The sequence below is a fragment of the Pyrus communis genome, chromosome 6 (genome assembly GCF_963583255.1).
Source record: "Pyrus communis chromosome 6, drPyrComm1.1, whole genome shotgun sequence".
NCBI classification, from domain to species: domain Eukaryota; kingdom Viridiplantae; phylum Streptophyta; class Magnoliopsida; order Rosales; family Rosaceae; genus Pyrus; species Pyrus communis.
Window position 1 is genome coordinate 6,371,262 of NC_084808.1, and position 14,290 is coordinate 6,385,551.

At 40.5% G+C, this 14,290-nt stretch overlaps 1 protein-coding gene across 1 annotated transcript; it reads left to right on the forward strand.

The window, feature by feature from the left end:
• Nucleotides 1-1,992: 1,992 nt before the first annotated feature.
• On the forward strand, nt 1,993-13,183 carry LOC137735979 (uncharacterized). The gene is made up of 2 exons (XM_068475330.1): nt 1,993-2,207; nt 12,511-13,183. The coding sequence occupies exons 1-2, from the start codon at nt 1,993-1,995 to the stop codon at nt 13,181-13,183; spliced, it is 888 nt and encodes a 295-aa protein (XP_068331431.1).
• The last annotated feature ends 1,107 nt before the right edge of the window (nt 13,184-14,290 follow it).

Genomic DNA, 14,290 nt, shown 5'->3' on the forward strand with positions numbered 1-14,290 from the left:
TACCCTAAAAATTACAAAGCCTACGTGGCGCACAAGCCGAGTAACTAATGAGCTAACTACGTCCTTCGGTTGATGTGGGGTGTGCCAACTCGTCGGCCGAGCCTGGCCGAGGAGTACAATTTGTTGATGTTGCGTTGAGCGCGTTGTTGACTTCTTGATCTTGCGATTGCGGCCGAGGAAGGAACAGGTCTGGACCTTTGGATTCTCGAGCCTGAAGACAAAGTAGCTAATTCTGCGAAGTTCACGAATCGTCAGTGCCGGATTCGGCCATAGTGATTATATTCGTGAGAGTATAAGCACGCTGAATCAACACCAGACTATACGGACACAAGTACTCAAAAGTGATGTATGTCTTGATGGTAAATGTGGTTCGGCCGTCAGAATGCCGAACTCTGAAACTCACTTGTGAGTATCCAATCATAAAATCACTCGGCATTTAATGCGCCGGATGTCGTAACTCGTAACGCCTTACTTTGTCGAGAAGGCTAATAAGATGGCCTCTGCTAATAAGGATTCGGAAACCTTTCTCGACCGAGACTTGGATAAGTAACCAGTCGGCCTCGACGCAGTACTGTTTATCCAAACTGAAGGTGCTCCTCGGTCGGCTGATTCTACGGCAACAGTGATGTTTATCCAAACTGAAGGTGTTCGCCGGTTGCCTTCACAGTGTTATTTATCCAAACTGAAGATGTATCGGCGGAAAAAGAAAATAAAAAAATCTCAAGATGTTTGAGAGGTTTTGTGCAGGGCAGTTGTGTGTTGAATTAGAGGGCTTTGAATGATGCACTCTACTATCTATTTATAGTAACAAAACCTCCTCAAGATTAAGTTGAAACCGTATTCGGACTAGGACTTCCTGTTCCAACTTTATCTCGACTAATCCTATTCCTATTAGGACTTTGAACTCACCCCCCTTTTAAGGCCGTATTCATTGCCGGTCGAGAATCTGTATTGCACTAGGCCTCTTTATCGTATTGGGACTTCTTCGACCCATCTGCTCATCCAAACTACTCCTTCTTGTAATAGGACTCGACCATCTTTTATGAACAGCCCGAGGCCACCAAGCAACCCATAATACATTTGGAAAAGCTTTGGGCCGAACCTAAGCTTGGCCCAAAATATTATTTTGGGCCCAAACATTGCCCCCTCGCTTCTGAGGTCTTCGTCTTAGGACCCTTTAGCCGATTTTCGACCTTGAAGAAGCGATCCCCAGAAGATAACTATGGGATAATGAAAAGCCTCACACATCCAACCATCAAGCGCATTTATAATGCACGATCTGAATCCCCCTACACATCCTGCTACGTGTCAATCCCTCAATTAACGTAGCAGCTCCTAATCATGACCCTCAAAAACGTGCGCCAGCCGAAACGTCTCTTCCATATTAATGCATGCCGTAACACGCAATCGTGCGTCTTCAAACCAAGAAAACCTTGATCCTATCTCCGAGATTTCCAAGATATCCGAAATGATTGGTGATTTCGCAGTTGATTTTGCCTTAAAATTTGAAAATCAAATGCCACAGATTATCAAACGTTTGACCTTCCTCTCGAAATGCTTATAAATATCTGAGTCTCTTCCACTTGCATTTCACGCTTCCAGAAACCTTTGAAAATCTTCTCGCTATTTTGCTTTCAAAATCCCAGAAAACTAAAACCTTTAAACCAGAAGTTATTCCTTCAAGCCCCAAAACACTCAAATCTTCACCGATGGCTTCCTTTATTTCCCAACTTTCCGACGAATGCAACAAGTGCAAGGATTTCATTGATCGGAGCTCCATCAAGACCCTACGCTTTGAGAATGATTTAGCACTACTCACCAAATCATGGGGCCACTCTTCAAGGATGCAGTACCATCGTCCATCACCGCGCTTTTTAAGGCTCACTACCTGGCCCTTTGCTGCAAAGATTTGACTGGTCGAAATGGGACTTGACAGGACCTCATGGAGCATAGTCCACGACCAACGCAAATTGGGCGGCCTGGGTTGACCGAATGGAAAAATTCTTCGGCCAAGAATGGAAAGCTCTTGGTCTATATAACGCCATCAGACTTTCGATTGTGGATATCGCCATGGACAAGGAACTCCTTATAGCAGCACTAAGCCTCTGGTGCTTGGCCACCAACACCATGATCCTCTCTTTCAGCCCTCTTAATCCTACATCCTCGACGTCTCTGCTATCTTCGGCACTTCCCCCTTTGGCATCCCAGTAGATGCCGCCCTTTTTGGATGTCTGTCGAATCTTGATCTCAAGGCGTTATTTGACGAACGGGCTGTCGAGACACTGAGTCAAGAGGGCCAAGAGCCTTCAAAACAAGAAGTTTAGAAATTACATAAGAAATTTCTCAACTACAACATGATGCGGGATTTATACGCACTCAAATTAAACCCTCGTTTGACAATTGTAGTAGAATGGATAAGTGAGGGATCGTTCTAGACCGGGGATTAGGAGGGCTTGCTAAAACCTTCTAAATTGACTTAAGAACATAAAAACTAAATTAAAACAGATTTAAGACACTTGGGAACAAGGAAAAATAAAAAAGGGGGTTTTAGTTTTGACGAAGTTGAAATAAACAAACAAAATGCAAAAATGGACAGATTGTAAACAAGTGTTGTGAAACAAGATGGTTGGTGAATTAGCTAGAGGTTCTTTCTCCACACATGACACACTTGCATACAAATTGATTTCCAGTTGCTTTTCGATAAACCATGAACCTCAACACCCTAGATTAACCGTGACATCACTAATTAACCCTCAGATTTTCCTTAAGTTATTGGATTGGATGACATCATACGACAACCCAAAGCATTCTTCAAAAGTCCCCTACATGACATCATAATAGAGATACAATCAAAGATCATTACGTTCTATGAAAATCATAAGTATTGACAAAGCACTTGTAACTATGACATCATGATACTCATGCTAGGAATTTACTTAACATGATTGTGAAAACAACCTTAACTACTTGTGAATATAAGTTTGTAACGATTATGTGAAACTCCCTTATATTCTAGCCCCAAATTCATGCATGCAAACTAAGTGTGCACCCTTAATCAACAAACAAGAATAAGTTATCCATCAAACGGTTAAGTAAATTGCATTCACAATTTATGAAATCACAACTGGAATTAATCAATTCATATTGCAAATATAATCATGGTTTCAAAGTCTCCCCTAGCTAAAACAAGTTTAGCTCCTCATGTTTACAACAAAACAAAGAGAATATAAATTAAACATTGAAAACAAAGATTGAATACACCTAGAAACGCTCCAACAATCCAAGCTTGAATAGCCAAAACGTCCAAGGCTTCTCCTCTCTTCTTTCTCCTTCTTTGTTGCGGCACAATAGCATAAGGTCTAGGGATAATTGGTTTTGGGGGATGGAAGTGTGGAATGGAAAAATGGTGTTTGGATTATAAGGGGAGAGATGGGAAGCTCACGGCTAGGGAAGGGAGAATGTGTTTGTAATGTGTTGTGTATGAAAATGAGATGTCCATGAATGAATGAATGCAAGGGTATTTATAGGAGTAGTGGAGGGAACATATGGCTATGTCATTTGTAGGTGAAGTAGGTGGATGTTGTAGGTGAAGTAGGTGGATGTTGTAGGTGAGTAGGTGGATGTTGTAGGTGAAGTGGGTGGATGTTGTAGGTGAAGTGGATGTTGTAGGTGAAGTAGGTGGATGTTGTAGGTGAAGTAGGTGGATGATATGTTAAGTGATAAGTGATAAGTGATATGATATGTGGTTATGATATGATAAGTGGTTAAGTGGTGATGATAAGTGATAAGTGATTAAGTGATATGATATGTGGTGATGATAAGTGATAAGTGCATGTGGGTTAACTAATGAAGGAAATGCATGTGCAATGACAATGTGTTAGAATGGATGTGTGTTATGCATGGCATGATTGGGATTAGGAAAGGTTTAAATGTCCTAAAACTAAAGAGAACAAGGTTCCAACACTTTGGCTCCAATTAGGTCTTCAATTTCGTCCAACACTTTGGCTTCAAGCATAAGCTATCCGTCCTTAGCCCAAAAGTGCTCCAAAAGTCTCCAAAATGCATCTTTTTGCTCCTTTAGCCCTTTGGACCTACAAACACACGAAAATAGCTTAAAGTACTAAAATAACTAAAGAAACATAACGTAAATGTACGAGAACAAGCCATTTAAGTCGCATAAATATGCTCCTATCAAATACCCCCACACTTATCTTTTGCTAGTCCTCGAGCAAAACAAAACAAAAGAAACCAAAAACAAAACAAAACGAACAAAACACAACCTACACCTTCCAACAATCGTCTAATGGATTTCCAATGCACATGACAAGTTAAAAATCATTAGTCCCATAGATTTTTGTCATCTTCACACTTAAGTACATTCTTACTCATAGTCACCACATATTATTTCACAAATAAGCATTTAAAACCATGTTTTGAATGTAGTAACATGCCTTAGAGAATTTGCGCAAATCCTTACAAGATATGCACTCGTTTTTCACACAGATTTTCTGACTACACACCCTAAACTAATTATATGTGAGAAGATTGATGTAAACATAAAAACGAACACTCACATATATGTATTTCAAAGGAAGCAATTTCTGGAGTTAATAAGCATGTTTAGATATGATCTCATGAATGGAATGCTACTACTTAGATGCGAGAACCAGTGACACCATAAGCTCATATCAATTCCAAACTCCACATTATTAAACACATAACGATCAAGATAGAAGTCAAAGGGGTGTAACGGGGCTAAAGGTGTTTGGCTAAAGAAGGTATATGGAAAACAAAGGTTCTCAAAGAAATAGCGAGCAAAGCATTTGAATTAACGTAGAAATCACTTTTGAATGAAAACTCAACTTTTGATCAAGGGGGAACAAGTTCTTTTTCCTTTCTTTCTTTTCTTTTCTGTTTTTCTTTTACATATATTTTTCACAAATTTTTTTTTTTTTTTTAATTTTTTTTTTTTTTTTTTTTCTCAAAACATACATAAACGCTTAAGAACAAAACATTCTCTCCCCCACACTCATTTTCTTTCATAATGTACTCAAAAGGAATTCATTTAAGTTATGCTCACTATCTTTTAAGAACAAGGGTACGGATGGTCCTAATCTAGGCTAGGTAAGGGTTGATGTGGTTAGCAAAGAAAATAGGTTAAACGAGGCTCAACGGGGTTAAGACTTACAATATATACGAAATATGGGAAGTAAGGCTATTTGGCTATGGTGGCAACTACACAACTTCATCTTGATATATGTTATGCAATCAATATCATGCTTTGAATGAAACGGATATAAGTTCTAGCATTTAGTTCTATCATGATACAATTGCATTCTAAGTAGCAACCAAGCAAGGAATAATGAGATCATGCAACAACTTTAGAAAACAAAGAATCACAGAAAATAACTCTCCAAAGAAAGTAATGGCTCGAGTCTCACAGGGTTGTAGCGTTTGTTTGAGTTCCTTCCTTCAAGCATGTTACAAAAACAAATTTTTCTTTTATGATTGCATGTGAAGTCATACATTATAACCATAACCAAACATATACCAAGAGTAAATCAAACTTTCATCCATGTTTATAATTCTCTTTAACAGTCATGCAATTACAAACCAAATCCTCATCATTGTGTTGGAAGGTACCCTAAGACACAAACACACAAAAACGACTCAAAACACTCTTTTTAGGTTTTTCAAAACATGTTATTCAAATTTTTATGTGATTTTCGGATTTATAAAAACAAAACATACTAAAACACTCTAAAACATCTTAAAAACACCTTAAAACAGTAAGGAACAACCTTTAAAGTTATGGGCGATAAAATCCCACGAATTTGCATTAACAACATTAGTTACCCCCACACTTAAATCAAACATTGTCCTCAATGTTTTAAGCTTAAAATCATACAAAGCATAAGTAAACACACAAAAAGCATTTAAACATACTAAACATGGCAGAATGTAAATAACAAAGAGAAGAGTTTAGAGACGCAAATCTGGTTGTGGAATGTAAATTCCATCTTCTCCTTGTTGATTTCATTGAGGCTTGATGTTGTTGATTCCACAGGGGCTCCTCCCATCGTTGATTTTCCTTTGTGCTACTCTTGAACTGGGCAGCAGGATTCTTTTGGTCTCCCCCGAAGGTCTGAGCTTACTCCTTTGGTCTGTTTCTTTGTTCAATCTTTCCAATTCGTATTGAAAAGGGTTGGAGGATAACTCAGCCTATGTTTGTCTCCACATGCTTCAATGTATCATTTTCACTTGCCTTACTCGCTCCCCTTTGCAGAAGTGGTCCCTTCTCCGGAAGTGTATCAACCGTTGAAGATGACTACTCGAGAGCAACGCTAGGTAAGCAATCAGGAATAGATTCCAGGCAGTTGGCTCCAGATCGGAAGACTGACTCCAAGTGCCGGCTGATTGCTTCTTTTACTTTGCCATGCGAGTAAGAACAAGGACAAAGAAAAAGACAGGGAAAGAGCATGATATGAGATACTTTTGCTTTTGACCTTGATGATATGAGATACCTTTGCTTTTGAAGAAGCGGTGAATGAATCAGCACATGTATTTGTTGTGCTGCTTCCTCCTGGGTCATATGTACTCCAGGCATCTGGTATCATCTTTGGGGAAGAAGAAAGAATTGAGTATTTCGAAAGGCTTTGCTGGGAGTGCGCCCTCAGAGGTGAGGGAGAGTTGGGCATTTTCTTCAGGTTTGCCCTGCCATAAAAGACGAAGGTCGACATATATAGAGATAATATCAAGTGGTGGTACTTTTTACCTTTGTCGACAAACGTTTTGATCCCGCAAATCCGGCTTTTTGAAATAATGGCGCCTCTTCGATCTCTGAACACGCCTCTTCGATTTCTGAGCAGGCGCCCCTTCGATTTCAGAACGACGCCCCTTCGCTTTCTGAACGACACGTGGTAGTGCAGATGCGGCTCCTTTTGACAAAGCTGCACGCGTCTTCTGAAAAGCTGAGAAAGCGTCGCCGAACTTTGCGCTTGTCGGCTAAAGATGTGTAGTTGCAATGATGGCCTCCACGTGTTGTCTGAAAAGAAGAACTCTTTTGACAAAGTTGAACACGTCTTCTGAAAAGCTGAGAAAGCGTCGCCTAAATTACGCCGGAAATTCCGGCTTTTTGAATCGGTGGACGCGTCGCCTTGGCTTCTTATTGAGGTATCGATCACCACAACAAACACACTCTGAAGATTTCCCATTCTTGAAAATTGACTCCGGCCAATTTTAACTTCATCCTCCCCTTCTCTTTGAACACTTTTGAAAATGGCAAACTCATCGAACCTTAGCTTGGAATTGAGCCTTAGCAGTGATACGGGCGCGCCGCGTCAAGGTAACGTATGGCGCCCTTCTTTCTTTTCTTCTAACGGTCCTCTCACAGGTGAAGACTCCGTGATGCAGGACGCCACAACAGCTACAATAGTAGCTAGGAACCTCCTCACTCCAAAAGATAGTAGGCTGCTGTCAGGACGGTCCGATGAGTTGGCCGTTCAAGAGTCCCTCGCACTTAGTGTTCAGTGTGCGAGTTCTGTGTCCAACATGGGCCAACGCCTGCTTGCCCGCTCCCGTCAGGTGGAATCATTGATGGCAGAGGTGGAAAGTCTCAAGCAGGAGATCAAACTGCTTAAGCATGAGAATAGAAGTTTGCACGTACTTGCCAACAACTATTCGACGGGTATGAAGAGGAAGCTTGATGAGCTACAAGAATCCAATGGTCGGATGCAAAGTGACCGTCAAACTGACCGTCAAAGGCTTGCGGCTTACTTCCAGAGGCACATTTTTCCGGGCTCATCCAGCGTTTGGCCAAGTATTGAGGCCTCTTCTTTGATGCCTCCCGCTCCGATACCTTCCGCTCCGATGCCTTCCGCTCCGATGCCTTCCGCTTCTATGCCTCCCGCTTCTAGAGTTTTGCCCAGTAGTGGGGCTTCAAGCAAACAACCTCTGTGAAGGCTCCATCTTTCTCCATGTTTAGTATTTTTTTTTTTTTTTTTTTTTTTTTTTTTTTTTTTTCATAAATAAAATCAAACGGCATGGAATTTATCTTTGAATGGGCGGTGATACTTGAAATGATCCGGTAATAGTTTAAATTGCAAATTGGGTGCCTGAATCATTAACCACATGTTAGTATAAAAGAAAATTGAAATTCGGGGAGGCGGCTTACCTGTGTGCTCCAAAATGAACTCCAGAATAAACACCCCTTCGAAAGTTATGACTTGTCCCGTGTCATAAAATCCAACTTCCTTGGGAATTGTGGTTTCAAATATGTCCTCTTTGATGCCTTCTACATCTTCTCCAGCCACTACCTTCTCTTGAATCATTCTTCTTGGTGTACAAAGTCCTTTGAAGAATTCAACACCATCTAAAACTTGTTGTGTTGCACCAAGAATTTGAATAGCATTTTGCACCTTTGGGAAGGCTTCCACGATGTCCTTTTTACTCTCTTCTTGGTTGGGAATCAAAAACCTGCTAGGAAAAGGGACATTGGGTGGAATAACATCAGAATAACATGGAATTGGGATGTCCTTACTGGTGGTGGGTGGTTTAGAGGGCTTAGGGGGCTGCGGCAAGGGTTGTTCTACCCTTGCCGTGTGCATGTCTTCTTCCTCCTCCTCAATTAGCAGCTCTTCATCCACTTCTAGGCTATGTTTGGACATTTTTAGGTCAGCTCCAACCTCCATAACACTTCCCAAAGTGATAGCATTATGGATTTCAAAATCTTCCTTCGAGTTTTCAATAGTTGAGTTGGAAAGTTCACTTTGCTCTTGAATTTGTTTCATGAACTCCATAATCTGCCCAAATTGCTCGTCCAATTTACCCAACTTCTTGTCTTGATTTTGTTCGTCCTGCGTCAAAGAGGTTAGTAATTGAAAATTTTTATCATTATCCATGGACATACTTGAACTTGATTGGAATTGTTGTGGGGGAGGTTGTGGTGGCTGCATAGGTGTTGTATTGAACTCCTCATATGGTTGCCAATATGCTTCTTGTTGAGCCTCCTTGGCTTGATTTTGTGACCCCTGCACCAAAGAATTTATTTCATTAAGAATTTGAATATAATCTATTGGCGAACTTGAATTTAATTGATCATATTGCATATGAAGTTGTGGTGGCTGCATAGGTCTTGAATAGAACTCCTCATATGGTTGCCAATATGCTTCACGTTGAACTTGTTGATCTTCCCACCATATAGAGTTTGAATGATCCCTCCAATCTCTTTGTGGACATTGATTGGCTTGAAATCCTTGCCTATATGAAGCACCAAATGTAGGGACACTCTGCATTGTGGTCCTTTCGGCATACGGCGACAATTTAGAAGTAAGATTTGCCAATTGAGCTTGAATGCTAGCAAAATCCATATCTTACTTCTTTAGTACCTAAAATCAAAGAAAGAGAACTAAATCAAATATCAAAAGTAACAACAAACAAAGAAAACAACATTAAGTTAGAAACTAAAACGAAAACAACTAAACCAAAAAAAAAAAAAAAAAAAAAAAAAAAAAAAAGAAAAGAACCAAAGGATTAGCAAAGTTGCTAATCCCCGGCAACGGCGCCAAAATTTGATGCGAGATTTATACGCGCACAAATTAAACCCTCGTTTGACAATTGTAGTAGAATGGATAAGTGAGGGATCGTTCTAGACCGGGGATTAGGAGGGCTTGCTAAAACCTTCTAAATTGACTTAAGAACATAAAAACTAAATTAAAACAGATTTAAGACACTTGGGAACAAGGAAAAATAAAAAAGGGGGTTTTAGTTTTGACGAAGTTGAAATAAACAAACAAAATGCAAAAATGGACAGATTGTAAACAAGTGTTGTGAAACAAGATGGTTGGTGAATTAGCTAGAGGTTCTTTCTCCACACATGACACACTTGCATACAAATTGATTTCCAGTTGCTTTTCGATAAACCATGAACCTCAACACCCTAGATTAACCGTGACATCACTAATTAACCCTCAGATTTTCCTTAAGTTATTGGATTGGATGACATCATACGACAACCCAAAGCATTCTTCAAAAGTCCCCTACATGACATCATAATAGAGATACAATCAAAGATCATTACGTTCTATGAAAATCATAAGTATTGACAAAGCACTTGTAACTATGACATCATGATACTCATGCTAGGAATTTACTTAACATGATTGTGAAAACAACCTTAACTACTTGTGAATATAAGTTTGTAACGATTATGTGAAACTCCCTTATATTCTAGCCCCAAATTCATGCATGCAAACTAAGTGTGCACCCTTAATCAACAAACAAGAATAAGTTATCCATCAAACGGTTAAGTAAATTGCATTCACAATTTATGAAATCACAACTGGAATTAATCAATTCATATTGCAAATATAATCATGGTTTCAAAGTCTCCCCTAGCTAAAACAAGTTTAGCTCCTCATGTTTACAACAAAACAAAGAGAATATAAATTAAACATTGAAAACAAAGATTGAATACACCTAGAAACGCTCCAACAATCCAAGCTTGAATAGCCAAAACGTCCAAGGCTTCTCCTCTCTTCTTTCTCCTTCTTTGTTGCGGCACAATAGCATAAGGTCTAGGGATAATTGGTTTTGGGGGATGGAAGTGTGGAATGGAAAAATGGTGTTTGGATTATAAGGGGAGAGATGGGAAGCTCACGGCTAGGGAAGGGAGAATGTGTTTGTAATGTGTTGTGTATGAAAATGAGATGTCCATGAATGAATGAATGCAAGGGTATTTATAGGAGTAGTGGAGGGAACATATGGCTATGTCATTTGTAGGTGAAGTAGGTGGATGTTGTAGGTGAAGTAGGTGGATGTTGTAGGTGAGTAGGTGGATGTTGTAGGTGAAGTGGGTGGATGTTGTAGGTGAAGTGGATGTTGTAGGTGAAGTAGGTGGATGTTGTAGGTGAAGTAGGTGGATGATATGTTAAGTGATAAGTGATAAGTGATATGATATGTGGTTATGATATGATAAGTGGTTAAGTGGTGATGATAAGTGATAAGTGATTAAGTGATATGATATGTGGTGATGATAAGTGATAAGTGCATGTGGGTTAACTAATGAAGGAAATGCATGTGCAATGACAATGTGTTAGAATGGATGTGTGTTATGCATGGCATGATTGGGATTAGGAAAGGTTTAAATGTCCTAAAACTAAAGAGAACAAGGTTCCAACACTTTGGCTCCAATTAGGTCTTCAATTTCGTCCAACACTTTGGCTTCAAGCATAAGCTATCCGTCCTTAGCCCAAAAGTGCTCCAAAAGTCTCCAAAATGCATCTTTTTGCTCCTTTAGCCCTTTGGACCTACAAACACACGAAAATAGCTTAAAGTACTAAAATAACTAAAGAAACATAACGTAAATGTACGAGAACAAGCCATTTAAGTCGCATAAATATGCTCCTATCACAACACCTTTATTCTCCACTTTGCTGGCTGAGGGGAGGCGAGTCTACGGAAGGGAGAACACGAAGCCTTCCTATTTTATTGGTACAACAAGTTTATCTGTTGTACCAAGTCAAACAAATGCCTGGTCGAGAACATGCCCGTAGTCGAAGCTTTAGCTAGCGGTCATACCCTGTCGCTCAGCTCGACCGTGCTTGCTAATCTCCTGCATTGCCTAACCGAAGTGACCACCCACAAAATCAACCCACACCAGAATGGACCCCTCTAGGCTTTCCAACTCTGGCTGCAAGTTTATTTCACCACTCTTCGGCCAGAGATCTCCAGTCTCCTACCACTGAAGCACTTGTCCTTTAACTGGCTTCTCGACCAGTTCCTCCTCATTGGGCCGAAGAAGTCTTCAAATACTTCTTTGATCCAGACGTCTTTTTTGACGACTAATTTTTGATATGCCGCCATCAAGAATACCCTTTCTCCATCAAGCTTCCAACATCGGCATGGGACGAAGCTGAAAGTGCTGGCCTCCATCGAAACTAGGGTTAGTTCATGTTAACACGCGACTTTCCCCTTGGCTATGATGCTCGTCGAGCAAGTTGGGAGGTCTACCATCCTCACTTCACTGCTCAATAGCTCGGCTACCTTTAAGGTTGCCCGGTACCTCTACTTACTTCGTGCTCTCTCCTAAGCCGAGGGCGCCTCTCTAGTTCTTAGGAGAGGGAATGTCAGGATACTGAGAAAGAATTCCAAGAGAGGTGCCAGAAATTCTGCCTTCGACCAGCTGTTCCAGAATCTCTTAGTACCGATTCCTTCGGTGACTGGTGGGAAGAATACACGCGAGACTTCTTTGGTGCTTCCGTCAAAGATGTGGTCCATAAACATTTCGGTGACCGATCCAAAATGACTCCAGCCCCAAAACACAAAGAAATAACCCAAGGTATATGTCAATCTACTGGCTTGATTTAAATACTTTCCAACTTTGCTGACTTGATTTAGTTTTCTCAGGCGATCGAGTGTTAAAAAAGGCAGATGTGATTGCCGCGGCTACGGCAGGAAAAAATCAATCGCCTTCGTTAAGAAGGTGAAAATCGCTACGTAAGCCTTGCAAAGAAAACGACCTCGCCAAGAAGCCGATACGACAGGTGAAGCTCCCCGACCCCAAAAACGCGTCAAGAAATTGGCAAAGAAAATAGAACGGGAGATTCAAGTTATCTCTAGCGAGACTACGGGAGTGACTGCTCCTAGTGTCCCTCCTTCTACCCCTGTCGTTCAGGCTTCGACGAAACAACGACCCACTCTCGCTAGCCAAGCCGTCCAAATTCGACTTGTCCCTGGAGTCGCAGCTGAGCCACCTGTTGTTCCACTGGTCGAAGAGCCTGCTGCTATGCCTATGTTGGAGGAAGTGGCCCATTCGATTGAGAAAGATCTCCCCAAAAATCCAAAGCAATCAACGGTCATCATGGAAGAGTTAAGACTGTTGTTGGTAACTCTTCCCCCATTACATTCGACAGTATTAAGCAGCTCTTTATTGCAAGATGATGAGAGTGACGAGATTCCGTTGGCAAGTCGCCCTCGACTAGCCAAACTTCCTTCCACCAATCCTCCCCCCCCCCCCCCCCCCCGCGTGGTTGAGGTGACTGACCAGGTCGATTCCCCTGCGGTCGATCGTGGGAAAAAGCCTCATGTTGAGCCCGAAGCGACGGCGAAAACGCCTGTTCACCCGCAGGATCAGGATCTTGGTATTCCCCCCTCCCAAGAAGTCACTGATGAGCAGATTTTATAGTATATATTTAACCTTATTCTTGGTATATTTTGGTTAATATTTTGAAAGAATTTTGATACTTTGAATTGTATTTCTAATTTAGGACTTTCAACTTCCTCTGGAGAAAAACATAATTAAATGGACGAATTTTGGAGTAATTCTAGTTGGAGGATGTTCGTGAGTCGCTTGGCTTGATCGTATCAAAATATCAGAATTTTCTACCAAGTGGTTATTTTCTGGCGATAAAATAAATGAGCAATGCGCAGTGCTGGAATAGTGACGTTTTGGGCTTGAATTGCATTTTTGAAGTCCAAGATGACCTCGGATGGGTTTGTGGCCTTCTGAAGATGTGTTCAGAACGTCCCGATCTTTAAAACAAACTATTATGGGCCGGATTTGGAGGATTTCTGAGGCTAAAACGTGGCTGGACAGTTCCCTTGCAGTTTTCCTAGTTTAATTAGGATTTTATTTTCTAAGTATTTTATTTTTATTATTTACTTTCCTAGTTGGAATAAGAGACCTATGTTTTAGGGTTTGTGAAGGGGGCTCAGCAAGGAGATTGCTTGGCCGTTCTTAAATAGGGAAAAAAAAGGGAGACAAAGGGGGATTGCTAGGGTTCGTGGATATTTTCTAATTGAAGGTGTTTTCATTCCTTTGACTCATTTGAATGATATTTCCTTTGATTTTTATTATGAATATGCGTAACTAATTCATTTGTTAGGGTTAGGCCATGAACTGTAGCATGAATATGTAATTTTATTAATTTGCTTATGAATGGATGCATGTTTGCTTTGAATTATTAATCACCACGATTAAATCTATCTATATATTGTAATGATTGATCACCATTAGGGTATTTAGACAAGTTATTTGATGCAATTTCTGTTGGAACATCACCCTGAAATTGAGGAGGGCTTCTTGTGATTAGTAATTGTAAGTTCACTTAAGGCGAACATTACGCTCTTAAGGGTTGCATGGTTTTTCAAAGGGTTCTCACGAAGTTTAATGAGTCTTCCATGTTTATATTTAATCTGAACATCACAGATGGATTGCATGTTAGATATACGTTTTCGCTTGAACATCACAAGGAAAATATGCGTTAGGAAAACCTAACCTTCAAAGCATGGA

What these genes read in the sequence shown, in the direction of transcription:
- LOC137735979 (XM_068475330.1), top strand. Translation starts at nt 1,993, where the DNA reads ATGGAAAAATTCTTCGGCCAAGAATGGAAAGCTCTTGGTCTATATAAC. An exon ending in CTTCCCCCTTTGGCATCCCA is followed by an intron (nt 2,208 to 12,510) that starts GTAGATGCCGCC and finishes AGCCTTGCAAAG; the next exon opens with AAAACGACCTCGCCAAGAAG.